At 43.7% G+C, this 17,911-nt stretch overlaps 2 protein-coding genes across 10 annotated transcripts in view; one reads left to right on the top strand and one right to left on the bottom strand.

Moving 5' to 3' along the window:
* Window positions 1-55: 55 nt before the first annotated feature.
* On the bottom strand, window positions 56-5,166 carry stx4 (syntaxin 4). The gene is made up of 10 exons (XM_084002090.1): window positions 4,967-5,166; window positions 4,514-4,621; window positions 3,892-3,991; window positions 3,675-3,749; window positions 2,468-2,538; window positions 2,274-2,382; window positions 1,556-1,629; window positions 581-718; window positions 388-498; window positions 56-139 (listed from the first exon to the last, which is right to left on the bottom strand). Exons 1-10 carry the CDS (start codon window positions 4,994-4,996, stop codon window positions 59-61), a joined length of 897 nt encoding a protein of 298 aa, XP_083858216.1. The 5' UTR covers window positions 4,997-5,166; the 3' UTR covers window positions 56-58.
* A 1,248-nt stretch (window positions 5,167-6,414) lies between these two features.
* Window positions 6,415-17,911, top strand: part of LOC311008408 (rho GTPase-activating protein 44-like) — a 58,996-nt gene continuing 47,499 nt past the window's right edge. For 2 of the 9 annotated variants that reach the window (XM_084002078.1, XM_084002070.1), the window contains exon 1: window positions 6,417-6,771. In XM_084002078.1, coding sequence (XP_083858204.1) covers window positions 6,719-6,771 — 53 coding nt within the window. In that variant the 5' untranslated portion in view covers window positions 6,417-6,718. Of the gene's footprint in view, window positions 6,772-17,911 lie in introns of all 9 variants that reach the window. The other 7 variants (XM_084002076.1, XM_084002075.1, XM_084002072.1 and 4 more) reach the window with 6 other exon arrangements.

Genomic DNA, 17,911 nt, shown 5'->3' with positions numbered 1-17,911 from the left:
TTTTTCTTATGTGCTTCTGCTTAACCCGTCTGCAGCCGACAGCTCAGGCTGCCTGGTGTTAGGTCCCGAAGGTGGTGACCAATGAGATGACTAGGATGAGGATGAGGATGGCCAAACAGATCGCTATCCAGATCTTTTTCTGCACAAGACAAACAACAGAGACAAATAGATCAGGAAGCGTACCAGCAAAATAAGTACATACTGCAGAGAGGGATCATTGTCAAGTGGAAACCAGCTTAAAGGAATACTTCACCTAATTACTCACCTTCTGTTACCTTCTGAAACCTTTTCAAGGTCAAGAATTCAAGGTTGGAGTAATCGATACAAGTATTCCTTTAAGAGGAGATCTCCGCCTGCTAGAGATTTTCTCACTGATCATAAATGTACCTTGAACGCTTTCTTCTGATAGGTGACAGCCTTCTCCGTGTTGTCCTTCGCTTTCTCCACGTAGTTCGACGACTGTTTGATGTTGTTTTCGATGCGGTTGACCATCTCCCCCTGCAGGAAGCAGACAGACACTAATCACACTTCTTCTTCTTCATGACCCCAAAGAGACGTCACCGGGAGCCGTTTTGTGTACCTGAGCTTCCACCTCCATGGCAAGGTACTGGAACATGTCGTGCAGGTCTCTGATGCTCCGCTCCAGCTTCAGGATCTCGTCGCGTCGGGACTCGATCTCATTCAGGGCCTGCTTGGTGGCTTGAGCGTCACTCAGGATCTGAATGGGCCCGTGACGATATTAATTAGCTGCATCATAATCCACAGACCAAACAACTGTCCTTTACGATGTAAAAAATACACCGTTAACGAGTTGAACTCTCGCAGTATCATCAGCTTAATGTACTTTATGTATCCAAAGTAAAAGTATTCGGCTCCTGTTATAATATAAGTATATATTGTCAAACTGTTGTTTTTACTACTTAATTAGTCCAGTGATTTCCAACCTCGGGGTCGGGTTCCCTCCGGAGTATCACCATATAAATCTTTGAAATACAAAGCACGTCAAAACAACAACAAAACATCATTGTTCTGAGCACATTCTGGTTACCTGGTAGAGCGACAGACAGACATGGAGGGAGTTTAACGGAAGAGCAAGAGCTGGATGCTTTACGCTCTTTGAGAACAATTATTTAAACTAAACCATCAGAGCAGTTTTAGAAAGTGTCTCTTTGTTGTTGATCACAAATAAGGGGACAAAAGCCAAAAAGGGACAAACAATCTGTTAAGTTATCATCTTAATCTCTAGAATAACTACAGCTGTCAAACAGTGACATGTAGAGAAGTAGAAGTACAAGTGTCTCCAAGTGCAGCACTTACTTAGTTACTTTCCATCACAAGCCAGCAGGGTTCTTCACACTACAAGCTAACGAGGCAGATCTCACTAGGGGGGTTTGTGTTGGTTTTTCTCTCTTTGCTTACCAAATCTGTTGTCCAGTTTGAGCGATTAGAGGATTAGAGTCGCTACAACAGAGCAGAACCGTCACATTTCACACACACGACACTCGCAGTCACTTCAAAAACACCTCCAACTGTCTGTTGTGTTGCGTCAACTCACGTTTTGGGTGAAAACGTCCGTCTGCCCGCTCTCAAGCATTGAATTCAGCTCTTCCTCCGTCACGTTGGTGCCCGCTAAAAGTGAGAAGTAGGTTAGATTAGTGTTGTTGTTGTTTTTGTTTTTGTTGTGAAAAGGAAAATACAAAATCTCCTGAAAGCTAAAAATCTAAATCTCACTGTGAAGTTTGTTAGTTGCACTGACGTAGGGCTGTAAAACTCATTAATGTGACGGTCCAAAACCCCAAAATATGTAATTATTATTTAATATAAGAAAAACAGCTAATTCTTACAATTGAATCATTAAATATTTGTTACTTTTGCTTGAAAAATAACAATTCATCAGCTGCCAAAATAGTTGGCGATTAGTTTCATTTCTTTTAACCTTCCTAAACCATTTATAAGCAATATATAAACATTTAATGTGACTTATAACACATAAGGTAATTGCAGGTAGAACTATAACTCCTGTCATATAAACAAATAATGAATAAATTAGCTGTAATAATATAAAATATGTTTTCAAAGTAGAAGTTATAACAAAAACAAAAACAGTATTTCTTATAAATGCTAAAAGTGGAAGCATTTATGGTAGAAAGTGACAGAAAGTGACAGAAAGTGGCAGCGGTGACAGACTGACGACCTCACACAGCGAGGCGGCAGCGAGGAAAGAGGAAGTGAGCGAACTCAAAGATTTCCCAGCGTCCCCCTCGTGTACTCACTGATCTTGTATTGCCTCCTTATTCTCTCCACGTTACGGACGCGGTACTGGTCCTGGATGGTGTTGCAGTGACCCACCAGGTCCACAAACTCCTTCGACAAGACGCCGTGCTGGAGACAAGCAAACGGACGTTGGCACGATGACAGTAAGGGTCGGCCAAGAGGATTAAACGTTAAATATACAGGCGCGTCCAACCTGGGTCCGTTGCATCCGAATGTTTATGGGTATGTACATCCCGTCGTCTTCCCCCTTCTTCGGTTCGATGCCTGTAGGACGGATATTGATGAGTGTGAGTCAAGCACACAAATAAATAAATAAACATCATATTCACTTCAGGGTTCCCACTCTAAGTCAAATGTCAAGTTCCCTCACTGAATCTCTGTTGAGCAACAAACAAAAGCCTTGAACGTTTTCACTTCTCAAACACATTTTTGTTGTTTTTTGTTGTTGATATGTGGTAAACTAAGTAACCATAACAACCACTCTACGAAATAGGGGAAACTCGTTACATAACCCAGTAAAGAAAAATACAACATGGGAAATATTACATTTTGATAAATGGCAACTAACATTTAAACATGCGACAAACCAAATTCCATGACTTGGCCCCAAAAAATGATCACTACCTGTCTGGAAAGGACTTTTTACAATTGCCTGAGGTTCCAGAACATCCCTGATGTTCCATAGCTTCCCTGATGTTCCAAAACTTCCCCGATGTTCCAGAACATCCCTGATGTTCCATAGCTTCCCCGATGTTCCAGAACTTCCCCGATGTTCCAGAACATCCTTGATGTTCCAGAGCTTCCCTGAGGTTCCAGAACATCCCTGATGTTCCAGAACTTCCCTGAGGTTCCAGAACATCCCTGAGGTTCCAGAACTTCCCTGAGGTTCCAGAACATCCCTGAGGTTCCAGAGCTTCCCTGAGGTTCCAGAACATCCCTGATGTCCCATAGCTTCCCTGATGTTCCAGAACTTCCCCGATGTTCCAGAACATCCCTGATGTTCCAGAGCTTCCCCGAGGTTCCAGAACATCCCTGATGTTCCAGAACTTCCCCGAGGTTCCAGAACATCCCTGATGTCCCATAGCTTCCCTGATGTTCCAGAACTTCCCTGAGTTTCCAGAACTTCCCTGATGTTCCAGAACATCCCGAGGTTCCAGAACATCCCTGATGTTCCAGAGCTTCCCTGATGTTCCAGAGCTTCCCTGAGGTTCCAGAACATCCCTGATGTTCCAGAACATCCCCGAGGTTCCAGAACATCCCAGAGGTTCCAGAACATCCCCGATGTTCCAGAACTTCCCTGAGGTTCCAGAACATCCCTGATGTTCCAGAACTTCCCTGAGGTTCCAGAATTTCTCTGACCAGTGGGGAAACCCCGTCACCTGCTCACCATCAATACTCACTCTTGAGTTTCCTCTGGATCTGACCAGCCATAGTTTTGATCTCCTCTCGAAGAGTCTGGAGCTCTTTCTTCATACCTGACCCGAGAGGAAAACAACACCGGACAATGTGAGCGGTCGGACTTTAGGTCGAAAACAAAAACAAACTGAAGTTTTTGACAATTTGTTTGCAATCGCACACAAATGTGTGGTTTACTTTCCATCGGTGATTCACACTTACTCTCCTCCGGCAGCGCCACGCCCAGCACAGTCTTCTGCTTGGTCTCCAGGTTGGACACCATCCGTTTGAGACTGTTCAGCCCCTCGTGGATTTCTTGCACCTAAGATTTCATCAGGAAGTTAATCAGGTATAAAGTCACCCAACATTACATGCTCTGGTTCCAGGTTTTTTGTTTTGTTTCCCCCCATGTGAGCAAATTGCTGCTTTTTCCCCGTTTCCATATAATCTTAATTGATTATGTTTAGGTACACATAAATACAGAACAGGCATGTTTTGTCTGACAAGACAGAGGATGAAGAACATTAGCAAATATTCACATTTAGTACTTTTTTTACTTTAATGTGCATCAACACTGGGTAATATATTACAAGGACACCGAGATTAGTAAGACTGGGACATTGACAAAACAAGACAAGATTGAGTCCATGTTATCATTTCTTCTAATTGTGGAGTATATTAAATATAAAGTGAATATGCATCAGTTTAACAATGTAAACAAAATGATGCCAAACATAATAGTAACAAATAAATTACAAATTACCCCCTTTTTTTCCTGAATAATCAGTGTGTTATGGATGGAGCTTAAAAAGACAAATCAAGACAGATCACTATGAAGACAAACCTTTTTAAAGAAGGCTTCGTTCTCCTTCTCCTCTTTGGCTGAAGAGGTTCCGGGTCTGATCATGAGAGCTCTACCCTCCTCCTCCTCCTCATCCGAAGCCTCTGCATTCTGCAAGTCGGATCGATAAAAAAAGGTAAATACAAAGAAAACAACCAAAAACACACAGAACCTCCAGCAGCCAGAGCAGCAGCCGCGTCCCGGGCCTGGCACCTCCTCGAAGGAGACAGCTCTGAAACGGAAGTTGTAAGTAGTTCGTCGCTTAAAGTAAACATTCACACTACATAAACCGCTCCACGTTGTTGTCGTTTTAACGTGTACTTCCCTCTATCAAAGTTGTCACGGTTTTAACGCTTAAAATAGCCGCTGCTACTACACCGACTGAAGGAATGAACCAGGCTAAGTTAGCAGGCTAGCGCGCAAGTGCTAACGCTAGCGGTTTACTTTGACACTCACATTTCCTAATTCTTTAGTTCTGTCCCGCATTTTTGTTTTTTCCTTCAGACGAAAGCAGCCGATAGGATGTCAAGAAACACTGCGACCCTACACCGGAATGTGGTGGGGTTTTTAGCCCCTCCAAAGCTGAGAAACTAAGAAAGAAAGAACTGTAAACTACTCTGCTGTCATTCAACAAGTAAAGTCCACTAGCAACGCTTCTTCTTCTGACGCTACTGAAAACATCACACGTCGACTCGTTGGCGCCTCCGCGTGGCAGCAGAGTATAACGACATAAAGTGGAATGATTTAACATATATTTATTTTTCAGTTTATTCAACTATTACTGTTTTTTTTAATCATTACAATTACAGGGTTTTTTTCTACGTGATGGTCTAAATTTATTATTATATGATATTAATTCTTTCCTCCTCCCAAAATTATTAAAGGGAAATTATAGTTGTGAGTAGTAGTTAGACCGTTGCATTAATTAATTTAGATTTCTAAAATGTTCATACATATTTAAAAAAATCTCAATATATATATATATATATAATATAATATCATTTTTATTTTATATTATCATTTTAGACTATTCCTGTGTTGTTTTTGATATATATATATATATATATATATATATATATATGAGACATTTTCGCAACGACTAAGTGCATACTCTAATCAATGCACACAGATTTATTTATTTAAAACAGGGACAGAGCATATGGATAAACCTTTACGTGTAAATATGCAAGATTGTAGTCAGTAGCTAATTTGCCTTGAGAGGCAGGTGCCAAAAAAAACTGAGTGTATTTTCTTAATGCTGCGTCTGAACTACCCTGTCACGTCCAGACAGTGTTGTCATCGCTTCTGCTCCTGCAGATAAAAATATAACAGAAAGCTAAAAAAGAGTTTCCTACAGGCCTCTGACAGCCACAAGGTGGTGGTGTTTGTCTTCACAAACTGTTGCTGCACCAAACATCCCATCCACTGAATCTGTAGTTTACACTTTATATCAGACTGAGCTAAACCTCAGAATTCATCACTAAAGCAATCAAGCCTTTATGGATAACTAGCAATGTACTCATGAATATTCAGCTGTAAAGACATTTCCATTTGTGTGGACTATAAATATGCCTGAGGCTGATCATTTCTGATATTTCAAGCACAGTCCAGGATAAATTATTAAATCCTTGTCCTTGACCCCTGTACTGACAGATGACCTTAAAATAATTCAAAATATTTGTACAAGACATTTATAAATATAATAGGCCTACATTATGAAATATTAGAGTACTGTCAATGCCAGAACATATTTTATAATAATAATAATAATGGAATATATATTGAAACAATTCTTGAATTTCTTGAGAAAATGCTTTGTTGGGTAAAACTTGGGGTATACTGTTATTAAATCCCTCTATGTGGCTCTGTGGAGCCGAGATCTGACTAAACTACATTTCCCACAGTGCACCGGTGGGGAACGTCGCGTCGCCAGCGAGCTGTCAGTGTCGAGCGGAGAGAGAGAGAGGAGGAGGAATCGGTCCAGCATCTCCGGAGCAGCGGAGCGGGGCGGAGGACAGAGACACGCATCGGCGAAAAATGAGGAGCTTTTAGCCCCAAATGTTCATCCACACCGGATGTTTGAAGCGTGGACGTTTAAAGAGTGACCCTCCTCGTCTGCCGTAGACCAGCGCGGAGATCTGACTCTATTCCATCAATGAGATATGCGGAGCGGCTCTACCGCCCGGTGGTAACGCAGAAAAACACAAGATGAAGAAGCAGTTCAACCGAATGAGACAGCTCGCCAACCAGACGGTGGGCAGGTAAGACCCCCATTTACGATTTACATCCGCGACGCGGTGCTTTGTGACATTTTTGGCTTCGGACTCAAAAACATACCGAGCAGGAATTATGTTCGGCTATGTTCGGCTATGTTCGGCTGTGTTCGGCTGTGTTCGGCTCGCCAGCTCATTCACTCGATGGGCTTTTTTTCTTCTTTTTTTCCCCCCGCAGCTCAGCTGGTTTGATTTTGCACAAAGCATTAAGTGTCAATGTTGGAGGTCACAGTTGCAGCGTTGAGCGTTGTGTGATTGATTGAGCCCAGCAGGGGAGGAGCGTATCCGCGCGCGCACACGCACGCACGTGAGGTGGGAGCGGACGTGGTACCCGAGGAGCTGCTGACCGATGAGAGCGGAGCGCAGGGCGGCCACAGGGCGGCCACAGGGCCACATCCCCCGGGGCCACGAGCACCGATGTGTGTTCATTTCACTATGACCCAAACATGGCTCCTCCCATTCATGTTTTGGTAATTCTGATATATTTTACATGCAAAGCAAAATGCTTGAGGGTATTTTCGGGGGGATGGGGTTTGAGATACAGTTAGCTTAGCTTAGCATAAGTACAAGAATTATGGATGCAGCATTCAAACATGGCATCTCATTAATCCCAAGCAGAAGCAATGGAAGTTTATTTGTACGACATTGTTCTTACCACTCTCCTGTCTGTACTATAAACGTGGAGCCGGAGCCAGAATTTGGTTAGCTTAGCTTAGGAGACTGAAAGCAGGGGGAACTGCTAGTCCCGGCTCTGTCTGAAGTTTTTTAATTAGTGAGCTTTAGAGTGCCGATAGGGAAACGTTTTTCACCTTTTGGATAGATTCATGCTAGCTGTTTATCCTCCCCTAATGCTAAGCTAACTGCATCCTGGCTTCATATTTAGCGTTCAACTATGACGGTGTTGTCATTCATTTCAGTGATCAATTCATTTTCAAAATGTCACACTTTCCTTTTCATATGATTGTATTCCGACTTTGTTATTGGCTATCGAGGCCTGATTTAATCAAGATTTCTGACTTAGGCTTTGGTTTTCAAGGACATCATAAGATAAGCTCTGAGACGGCGGAGATAATCAGCAAACGTTTATGTCAGTTTTGTTTGCATTTAGCTGGGGTATAGAGTGGTGCAGGGATGGCGTTTTTCTCTGAAAGTTGGCATTGCACCTGTTCCCTTGACAAAAAAAGCCAATGAGTTTTCCATTTAATTTTGTATTATTGCAGAAAATAAGCTCTAAGTAACCACAGGAGTGACGATATAAACCACAGAGTGACGATATAAACAAACTGTACAGTATGAATGTCACTTGAAGGAAGATCTAGATGACATCTGCATAAATATATTAGCTCATTTGAATTATTTTTGCATAATTTTGTCTGAGTAAAAGTGGCCCAAATAATGACCCTTGGGGAACACCAACAAATAGCAATAATTCCAGTAAAACCTGGTCAATCAAGTTTATGCATGTTCATTTGTGTCAAGATTAATTTTAGTGTATTTTTCTGACTTTTGTGAATGTAAATTACCAATACCTGCGCTTTGGGTGTCATTTCCATCATAGGTTAAATACTCACAGACAGTACTACTCTTTTGGTGTCTCCAGAAAAGCTTCTTTTTTATAAATCCTGGAAGTAAAAGTCCATTTTCTATTTAGCGCCTCACATACTGTACCGTTCAAACGCGTCAAGGTTGATGAACATAGAAGTGATTAATCCTTGTTAATCCCGACTGCATGAAGCTGCTTTAGAGAGTATGCAAATGAGAGAACGCTTTAGATAAACGCACTTAGATTTGCGTGATTTCTTTTTCCCCCTGAGTTTTGTTAATCTCTCGGTTGGAATATGGGGCTCGGTAAATAATAGTCAGAAAGTACATATCGGTTTCCATAGTTTGAAAACAAGCTCTGTGTGCCTCTTTCATCATGAAGCAAAGAGCAACTCGATCCTTGTGTCTTCACCATGAAACCAAGTGAACGGCTGTTTCTGTCGCCTGCAGGCCACCGACCAATCACAGTTGAAGAGGTGTGTAGCTGCATCTTAGGGCTCAATAGGTGTTAAGTCTTTGTCTCTCTGTCTGTTTGTCAACCCCACCCTTGCACTGGTAACTGCAGAGCCAATGTCGAATGTCAACACTGTGCTTTTAGCACTTTTGGATCGAGCAACGTTTAATTGTTGCGTAACCTTAAAACCGAGTCGTTTGTTGTTTTTACCCTCGGCTCAGCCAAATGGGACCTGTCGAGTCAGAAAACAGGTCGCTCTGCAGGATGTCGTTGCCCAACTAACTGGCTCCGGGTTTTTTTTTAAGGCATACATTGCGGCGGGGATGTAAGTGCACTATAACCTGTTTGTTTTGGCCCGGCTGGTGGCAGTTAACCGGCGGTGCCGGTGCACCGAAAGCATTTTGCGCCGGGCTATCTTGTACCCTGCTCAGCCACACTCAGACTGCAGGCAGAGGCGCTGATACAAATCAATGAAAAAGGTATTACTGCAGCTAATGCCCAACAGAGTGGACTTGGCAGAGGTATCAGAAATCCCCTGAGGACGTTCACCCATCAGCAAAAACAAAATTACTGGAATCGTGCCTTTAGTGGAGCTGGAAAAAGGACAAAAACAGATAAAACCAACTAATTATGTGTACGTTTATAAACACAGAAAAAAGGAAAGAATCATGTGTGTGTGCAGTAAGGCCAGGTGCTTGTTTATTTCCTGGAGCAGCGGAGCCCAGTGAGGCGGAACATCCCGGTAATGAGTCCTAACCTGCATCATAAGAAGCAGAACAGCCGGCCGATTAGTCATATTTAGAGGGCAGAGATGCCGCCGCGACGCCTCACCTCTGCTCGCCCAGGTAATCGCCGATATTCCCTCCACGACCTCGGCAGCTGGCGTCTGACGGTTTGTGTGGAAGGACGCGGGTTCCTCATGTCCCACAGATTTTAAGAATAATTAATCTGCACTAACCAAATCACTGTTAGTCATGCCAGGTGGAATTAGCATGCATAATTATATAAATATGATAATTTAGCCTTTTTTTGCACGATATTTGAGGCAAATCCTAAATGTATGCCAATTTTGACAGAACATCATTTCTGTTTTAAAGAGATAATTTAATTCATGACCATTAGAGATGCTAGGTCGATTTTTAAAATTATTTTTATTCTACATTTAGAGGAATGTAAGTTAACTGAACATCAATTTTCTCATCCACCTCTCAGGCAAATAAAGTGTTTTACAGTTGGAACTCCTCTTTGAGCTCCGTCCGTACAGAATGCTGATGATGATTTATTTAAACTATGCTTCAATCTACTGGGGAAATCCCGATTTTGCACACTTGGTGCGTCATTGAGTGTGCTTTCATGCTCGCTCGTTCCACTCTCGTTCTCATCTTTATTCGAATCGTAGTGAAGGGAATGAAAATGTAAAGTTTGGGGAATATTCAAATGCTTCATTTAGCATCGCCGCTACATTTTGGAGATCTCAAACTGCCCGTCTGTCTCTTTTCTAGTTTCCCTCCGTGCAGGATAAACGGGCACACAAACGGTCCTGAACGCTAACGAAGCGTCTCCCCTTCAGGACGACATTGCTGCATCGCTCCAGTTAAGGATATAGGTCAAGAGAGGTTCAGACGCAGTTAAATTCATCTCTGAAACCGTCCGCCTGCCGCCAATAATCCCGCGTAATGCTGCGTAAAACTGTGTGGCTGAATGAAAATGTGTGACTCTGTGAACTCAGCGAGGTTACAGCAGCAAAGGGGGACAGACCTAATCCCCTGTTTGGCTCCGTCACTTCTACTGCAGAGTATTTTTAACTCAACTTCTCATCCACGTTGTGTTTTTGTTGGTGTTGGTGAGAAACCAAAGAGGTTTGTGGACAGAAAAAAGTTGAATAAAAAAACCACGTGGAAATCAGAAGTGTTTGTCCAGGTTCAGTGAAGGGAGACGATGAATGACGGCGCAAGATAAAAAAACAAATCTTTTAATGAGAGGTTGGAAAATGGGTTTCTAATCTCCATCAACAGGCTGGGAAATTGTTTCTTATTATCAGCGTGGAAACGCTCCGGCTGCAGGCGGCAAAAAACACTGAATGTGTTGTTTTGTATTTGCTCTGATTCAGTCCAGAAAAACCATTATCAGCTCCGTGAGTTCGGTGATTGAAGAGAACACGCTACTGAAGAGCCGGCTCGCCATTAACGGCTCCATTATTTCTGGTTATTCCTTTCGTGCATTATCGTTTCCTCTTCTCAAGTTCGGAACACGGATCGTGACTTTCGTGGTTTGTTGCTCTGTTGGTCTCCCGTCAATAAAAACCTGAGGGCCGACTCGTGACCAGCCACCATTGTTTTGATGCTGTGACAGACAGGAGGGAGGACCTCCACTCCTGGGAAATGCACCCAAATTAGATGCCAGACCTCGCTCGTGTCCACGGAGACGAACGTCACGATGCTCGTCCAATAGCAACATTTGACGCCAAAAGCAGGAACTACAATGGCCTTTATATAGAGAGGCGCAAGGAGGTCAAAGAGGTCAGGTTAATCAATCATAACAATTTCTCCTTCACACATACGCGCCGACCTCGAGACCTCAAAAATAGGGAGAATAGGGTGAGAAGCTCAGTCATCCGTGAGGGACTCGGAGGAGAGCCGCTGCTCCTTTGCATTGAAAGGAAATGGCTGAGGTGGTTCGGGCATCTGGTAAGGATGCCCCCTGGGGGCCTCCCTAGGGAGGTGTTTCAGGCACGACCAGCTGGGAAGAGGCCACGGGGAAGACCCAGGACTAGGTGGAGGGATTATATCTCCACACTGGCCTGGGAACGCCTCGGGATCCCCCAGTCAGAGATGGCTGATGTGACCCGGGAAAGGGAAGTTGAAGCTGCTGCGACTCGACACCGGATAAGCGGTCGAAGATGAGAGATGAGAACAAAGCCGGGGTCCGGGGTTCCTCCCCAATGAGACTTTGTGTCCTGCATGGTGACTTTTTAAAAATTTAAAAAAGACACTTCAGGACATTGACTTGGGTTAAGTTTTCTGTCATTTTATAGACCAAACAACTAATCAAGAAAATAATCGTCAGTTTAATCAACGATGTTTTTGTTGCACGAAACCCCAATTTTTGCAACGTAAAACCAATATACAATATTGGTTCCATGCACATGCACTCTGTGCATTGATATCAATAGAAGTGTGTGTGTGTGTGTGTCTGTGTGCATACATCAGATTAGTACAAATGGCTCCGTCGAGGGGGAACATAAATTATGCATAAATGTTACTCTCCTCGACCGCCGGACTATTCAGCTGAAAGATAATGATCCCATTTGTCAAACATGCTGCCGTATGTGTGCGCTAATTCCAACAACATTGCCAGGATTTGATAATTGATTGCCCTTTTATCCGGAACATGATTAGTATTCACGGCGAGGCGGCTGAATACAGTGTGAATGATGTTTTGCTGGGAGGAAGATGAAATCATCGAGGTTGGTATTGATGCTCGGGGTGAAAGGAGGAAGTAGAGGTTGGACTATAACCTGCATGGATGACTTCATGTTTACAGCGTGATGTGTTGCACCTCTGTGATTTTGTGTGTGTGTGTGTGTGCCTGTCTGACTAGTCCTCGTTAATCACGATGAGAGTGTGTTAACGAGGAGTTCCTGCATGCTGTTGGAAGGTGACCCCCCTCTGCTGGCTTCACTGTAATTATCAGTCAATGTTCAGGATTCATTTGGGCACATTTTGCATATTTGTCAGAGCGTGGTCTCTTAGATGGTTAGGCGACTCATTTTGAGAGATTACGCAAAATTTTCATCATCCTCATCAATTCGAGCAATTTGAAAATATTTCAACTCAAGTGAGAAATATGCGTTGAGATTCTCCTCCCGTCGTCACGGAATCAAAAATGGAGACCAAACATATCATATTGGTCTGTGGTCCCCCAGAGGTCTAGGATAGAAACTCATATTAGTCCAGAGACCAGAGACTGTCTGTGGTCCTGGTGACAGTTTTACAGCAGCCCGCTGTTTCTAAAATGTGTAGGAAATGACAAATGTTAATAAATAAATAAAAACAAGTAGCACTCGGAACTGTTTCTTTACAATCGACAGTTTATCCAGAACTTCTGTGCAGCGTTTCTGTCCGAGGCAGCGGATCCGGTCATATGGTTTAGTTTTTCACTGGTGGTGCTGGCACAATGGTGTTAAACCTGGCAGCCTCGCTGGAACAACAAGAAGTTCATGGAAGTTGTGTTGTTTTCCAAGCACCAGCTCTCCCCGCCTTAAAACCACAAATTGTCATTTTTCTTTCTCTCGTGTTGTAAACGAGACGATTTTAGACGCGTCGGCAGGATTGTGTTTGAACTCGAGGACACAGACTTTGTATTTCCCCGGCCCGGTCTCGCTAAATGACTCGCCATTCGCCGACCGAAACGTAAACCCATCCTCTTGTACACGCTACACTGAGGAATACGTGGAATATCGAACCTCCAAGAGACCACTCGGTCAAACCAAACACAGGACTTTCACCCAGGAGGCCGGTGTTTGCATTCTGCGAAAACCAAAAGTCTTTATTTCTAAAAATTAGTATTTTTCTGAAAAACATAACCGCGACTTTCAAGTTAATGACATGGCGGTAATTTAAAGCATTTAACGCTTTAAAAAAGCTTTTTCATGGAATGTTATTTTCCCCTGCTTCTTGTCTGTATGCTAAGCTAGGCTAACCAGGTCCTGACTCCAGCTGCGTATACAGGCAAACCATTTCCAGGGTTGGATGCCTCTTTCTTTTGATTGATATTTAATTTCTTGTTGTGGATCATTTCTGATTTATTTCTTGTCTTTATTACAGTGTCAACTGTGAATTTCCTTCCCCTTGTTGCCTCTTTACTCGCCTCTCATTCTTCACTGTCCTCTCCATCCTCCAGGGTTTAACTTAACCCTAAACTTTACTTTGTGAGTTCTGAACTCAGCAATGCTCACAATTAGCATAGACAGGAGGAGTCTGTTTCTTTTCTTTGACAAAAATAGCCTCCTTTGACACGCTGTATGATGATATTATCACCTCGTGCTACACTGATGCTCATAGAACTGGATCGTGTTTCAGATTTATTCACGCCGCGAGTGGCGGATGTCGGGTTAAAAGAGGAATTTAAAATAAAAATTGGATAGCTGGCGTGTTTTCTGGACCCGTCTGTCAGTGTTCTTTATGAGTGAAAGCCAGGGAGTCACTGAGGGAGATGTCGCTGTCAGTGGAGCGTTATTGAAGTCACTGGAGTGTGATGATGATGTCGCGACGCTGCTTCGGTTGTAGCCGACGGACGCTCAAACCCCTCAGCTCTGCTGCTGCTCACCATGTCACAGAAAACTGTTTGTAGGCTTGTTTAAGATTTGGAAGTCGACCATCACAATGTTTTCTAAAGTGGTTTTTATACATCTTTAATGTTTAAGGTTATTATTTGACATCTCCCTGACAACAATAGGGTTTTTGTGTGTAAAATTACTCTGTTACAAGTAAAAATCTTACTACTTACAAATATAAGTACTCATGACGCAATATGGCCCATCAAAAGAACAATATATATTATATTTTAGTATATTATTGTATGATGATTGTTGATTCATTAATGTGTTCATCACTTTAGTGTTAAAAGGTAAATGTGTGGCTAATTTACACTTCACGTGCCGCTTGGTATCACATATCTTAACCTATTTCATCATCATGTATTTGTTGATATTAAATACATATAGTGGAGTAAAAACAGTACGATATTTTCCTCAGAAGCAGAAGATGGAAACCCTGGCGTGAAGTGCCGTGAACCTGGTTGGAAGTTGTTCAGAGCTCCAGATGAACCCGATGACTTCGCCGTCTGCTCTCTTTTCAGAGTTTATTTTGCCGACACATTCAGGAGAGTCGGGAGAAAGCGCCGCTCTCGACTCTTTGTCCTACAGACGCGGAGCAGTTGTTAACATCACAAACAAGCCTCTTTATTGCTGGCTCACATTCGTTTTTTGTCCGGTGGTGCATTAATGTGTTAAAGAGGCTCCTCTTTCTAAACACACTGTTTATTATCGTTGTTGTTGAGAAGCGTGAAGGAGACCAAACGAATAGATGGCCAACAATATAATAACACAACCTTAAGGTGAAAAACAAAGCGCTGACTCAGGTGCTGGACAGGGTTCAGGTGGGAGCTCTGTGCAGTTCCTTGCACACCAAACTGGGGAAACTCGTTCTCTAAGGAATCTGAACTAAAGGGCTCAAAGTGAACGTGAACGCTGGGCGTCCACTTACTTTTGACCACATACCGACATGCATGAAGACAGACTGGCAGCGTGAAAAGCTGAAAAGTTCCAAACAAGTCCTCTCTGTCTGTGTGACTGCATGGCGTCGTGTGACACACCCATGTTACCGTGACAACCAGGGTCCCTCAGTGCTGTTGCCGCTGACGTTACCCACCCGCTCTCACCCAACCACGCTCCACCTTTTCCTGTGTGTCCTGGAAACACTGAGCTCAGCTGTGACACCGATCCCACCTCGCCTTTTAAAAAAATCAACAGCCTGCGGCCTCGGAGGACTCAGGGGGGAACAAACAAACACCTGAGTGCTTCAGAGGGCTGAGCAGGACAGGAAATGACATCACAGTAAGGGTGGGGTGGGGACATTCTCCGAGCTGCTGCAGTATTCTCACTGTTGTGTAATGGACACTAATTGGGAGGCCTGTTAACGGAAATGCCACTCAAGTGTCTGCATGCTGATGCTGATGCTGATGCAGACCGTGCTGATGTCTGACTCAGAGCGCCGGGTCGAGTGTAGCCGAGCTGACATGTTGATGAGGGGCGGTCCGATGCGGCCTGGAATCAGCGTTACCAGAACCACCATGGGGTGCAGCTTCAGGAAACCCTGTAGATCTGTGGAGGCGGGAGGCGGTGGTACTGGGACAGGTGCATGCAGGTCTTCTGAACAGGAAGTCAACAAATCCATGGTGAAGTTGTGGCCCGCACGCCCGGCTGTCGTGATTCTGCCCACAGTGTCTGAGCAGTTTAAATGTGTGCTCACGACACGCAGACCATCTGAAATGAGTTTCAGTTTTGTTGATGGAGCCGAGACGGCGTCCTCGTTATTTACACATTATCTTGTGTTTGCCGGCCCTCTCCGGAGCCAGACGCGTTCGCTTCCAACTCTAATGGGAAAGATTTTCAATCCATTCTCTTGTCGCTTCCCTCCGCCCCCAGCATCTCCGTCTTCTGCTGGTGATGCAGCAAACGGAGCACAAACGGGAAATCGCTGCAGATATCAGTAAAATAACGCTTTCTTTATGTTTATTTTGTGTGTATTTGATATGTACGATTTAAAACGATGTTAAATGTGAAAACAACAAAAATGGCATTGTTTGCCTCCCTGAATATAAAAAGGAAAGAAACTAGCCTCTTCTACTGTACTCGTGGCCTCGTCGCCACCGCTCCTATCTATGTCTGTTAAACTTTAATGGGAAGTCAAACCCTCGGCGCTCAGGTGTCACCGTCGCCGCCCGGCCAACTGTGGTGTGAGGCGAAGGGCAGCGGGTTGAAGAGGGCAACTTCACGTGCGTTGAATCATTCAAAATCAATAATGAATCGCACTAACGAGTAATTGTGTGTGTGTATGAGAGCCTGATTAAATTAAAGAGCTCATTAGAAACACATCAATGAGCCGTCGTCACCATGAACACACACACACACCCCGTCCTGCTGCCACAAATTCTCACTAGAGTACCCAATGTGGATTAATCTGCCTCTGAAAATAGTCCCCAAAGAAATGCATTTTTGTTTGTTGTTTTAGGGCCTTAAAAAAAAGATTCAAACTTATATTTGTGAGGTTTTTCTACTGAGTTACGTCTTCAGGAGAAGCTTCATAGAGACTCAGACGAGTAGAGAAGACTTTTCATGAGATTTGTCATCAATAAGAGAAAAACACATAAAGTGAAGTTCCTCTGCTGCATCTGTGCTTTCACATATTTGTGGTTGGAGACAGGATGCTGGAGCAGAACGTGATTGTTGTGACGTCGAATAAAGACGAGGACGCATCGCGGCGGCGTGGACGGAGGAGTCGTTAGCCTCCCTTCACCCCCGCAGTGCGCCCCCGCGCTGCTCAGCCATACATCACTTCTAATAAGGCCTCAACCCACGCCGCCTCGTTTCCGAGAGTGGAATCCATGGCAACAGTTGAGTCATTTATACAGGCGATGATGTAAACGCGCTGATAGTGCAGGTAACCGACCCAGTGTAATCATGACGGAGGCGATTCTCGCTTTAAACTTTTGGCTTTGTGTGTCCCACCGCTGAAATAGCTTTGAACCTTTTTATGATATCATGTTCCTGTTACAATCCCCTGACAGTTAAACAATGCTCACTGCGTTTTCATTCCTGGAATTATTAATCATCGGGTTGTTCAGGATTGGCAAAAACAAGTGCCAGCTGCAGTTAATCTTTAAAAAAAAAAATCAGGGGTCTCTCCTCCTCTGCAGGAGCCCTCAAATGTCTTTAGTCTGCACGCTTCTTAAACAGCAGTAAAGCCGCTAATCTGCCAACTGAGCTGTTCAGCCCGAACCACAGTAGCTGTCCGTAAATAACGTGTTATTTTTGGCCAGAAGTGGGAGAACGGAGCTAATTGTCTGCATATAAAATGTAAATGAATTCTGCTTTTATTGGGGAGGAAGTTCATTGCTGTTGAAGTAAAACAGTAAACAGTAGAGAAAGTGGGACACAAACCGGGCGGCAACCTGCGGTTCTCCAGAGTGAAGCCAAGCTGAAGTGCCTTGAAGCTACATTCTCTTTGCTGGCCATCAGGGGGCGACTCCTCTCTGATTGAAAGTCTATAAGAAAATGACCCTACTCCATTGTAAACCTGAGTTTATGGTCTCAATCTCTAGTTTCAAGTCTTCTTCAATCCAGCATGATGTTCATTTAGTACATTATGGTCCATTTAGAGTCAAACACCAGGAAGCAGGGGATGCTTTAGGGGCGGGGCTACCTGCTGATTGACAGGTCGCTACCACGCTACCAATGTAGTTAGCTGACTTTAGTACTTAACTGTAAAGTTGACCTTCAGTTGACTCCTCCACAGTCCAAATATGGTCACTTCCTTCACTGGTTCAAAAATGGCAAAAGCCAAAATGCCG

Source organism: Eutrigla gurnardus (assembly GCF_963514095.1).
Source record: "Eutrigla gurnardus genome assembly, chromosome: 22".
Lineage (NCBI taxonomy): Eukaryota > Metazoa > Chordata > Actinopteri > Perciformes > Triglidae > Eutrigla > Eutrigla gurnardus.
The sequence above is the reverse complement of the archived record's forward strand: the minus strand, read 5'-3'. Positions and strand labels throughout refer to the sequence as shown.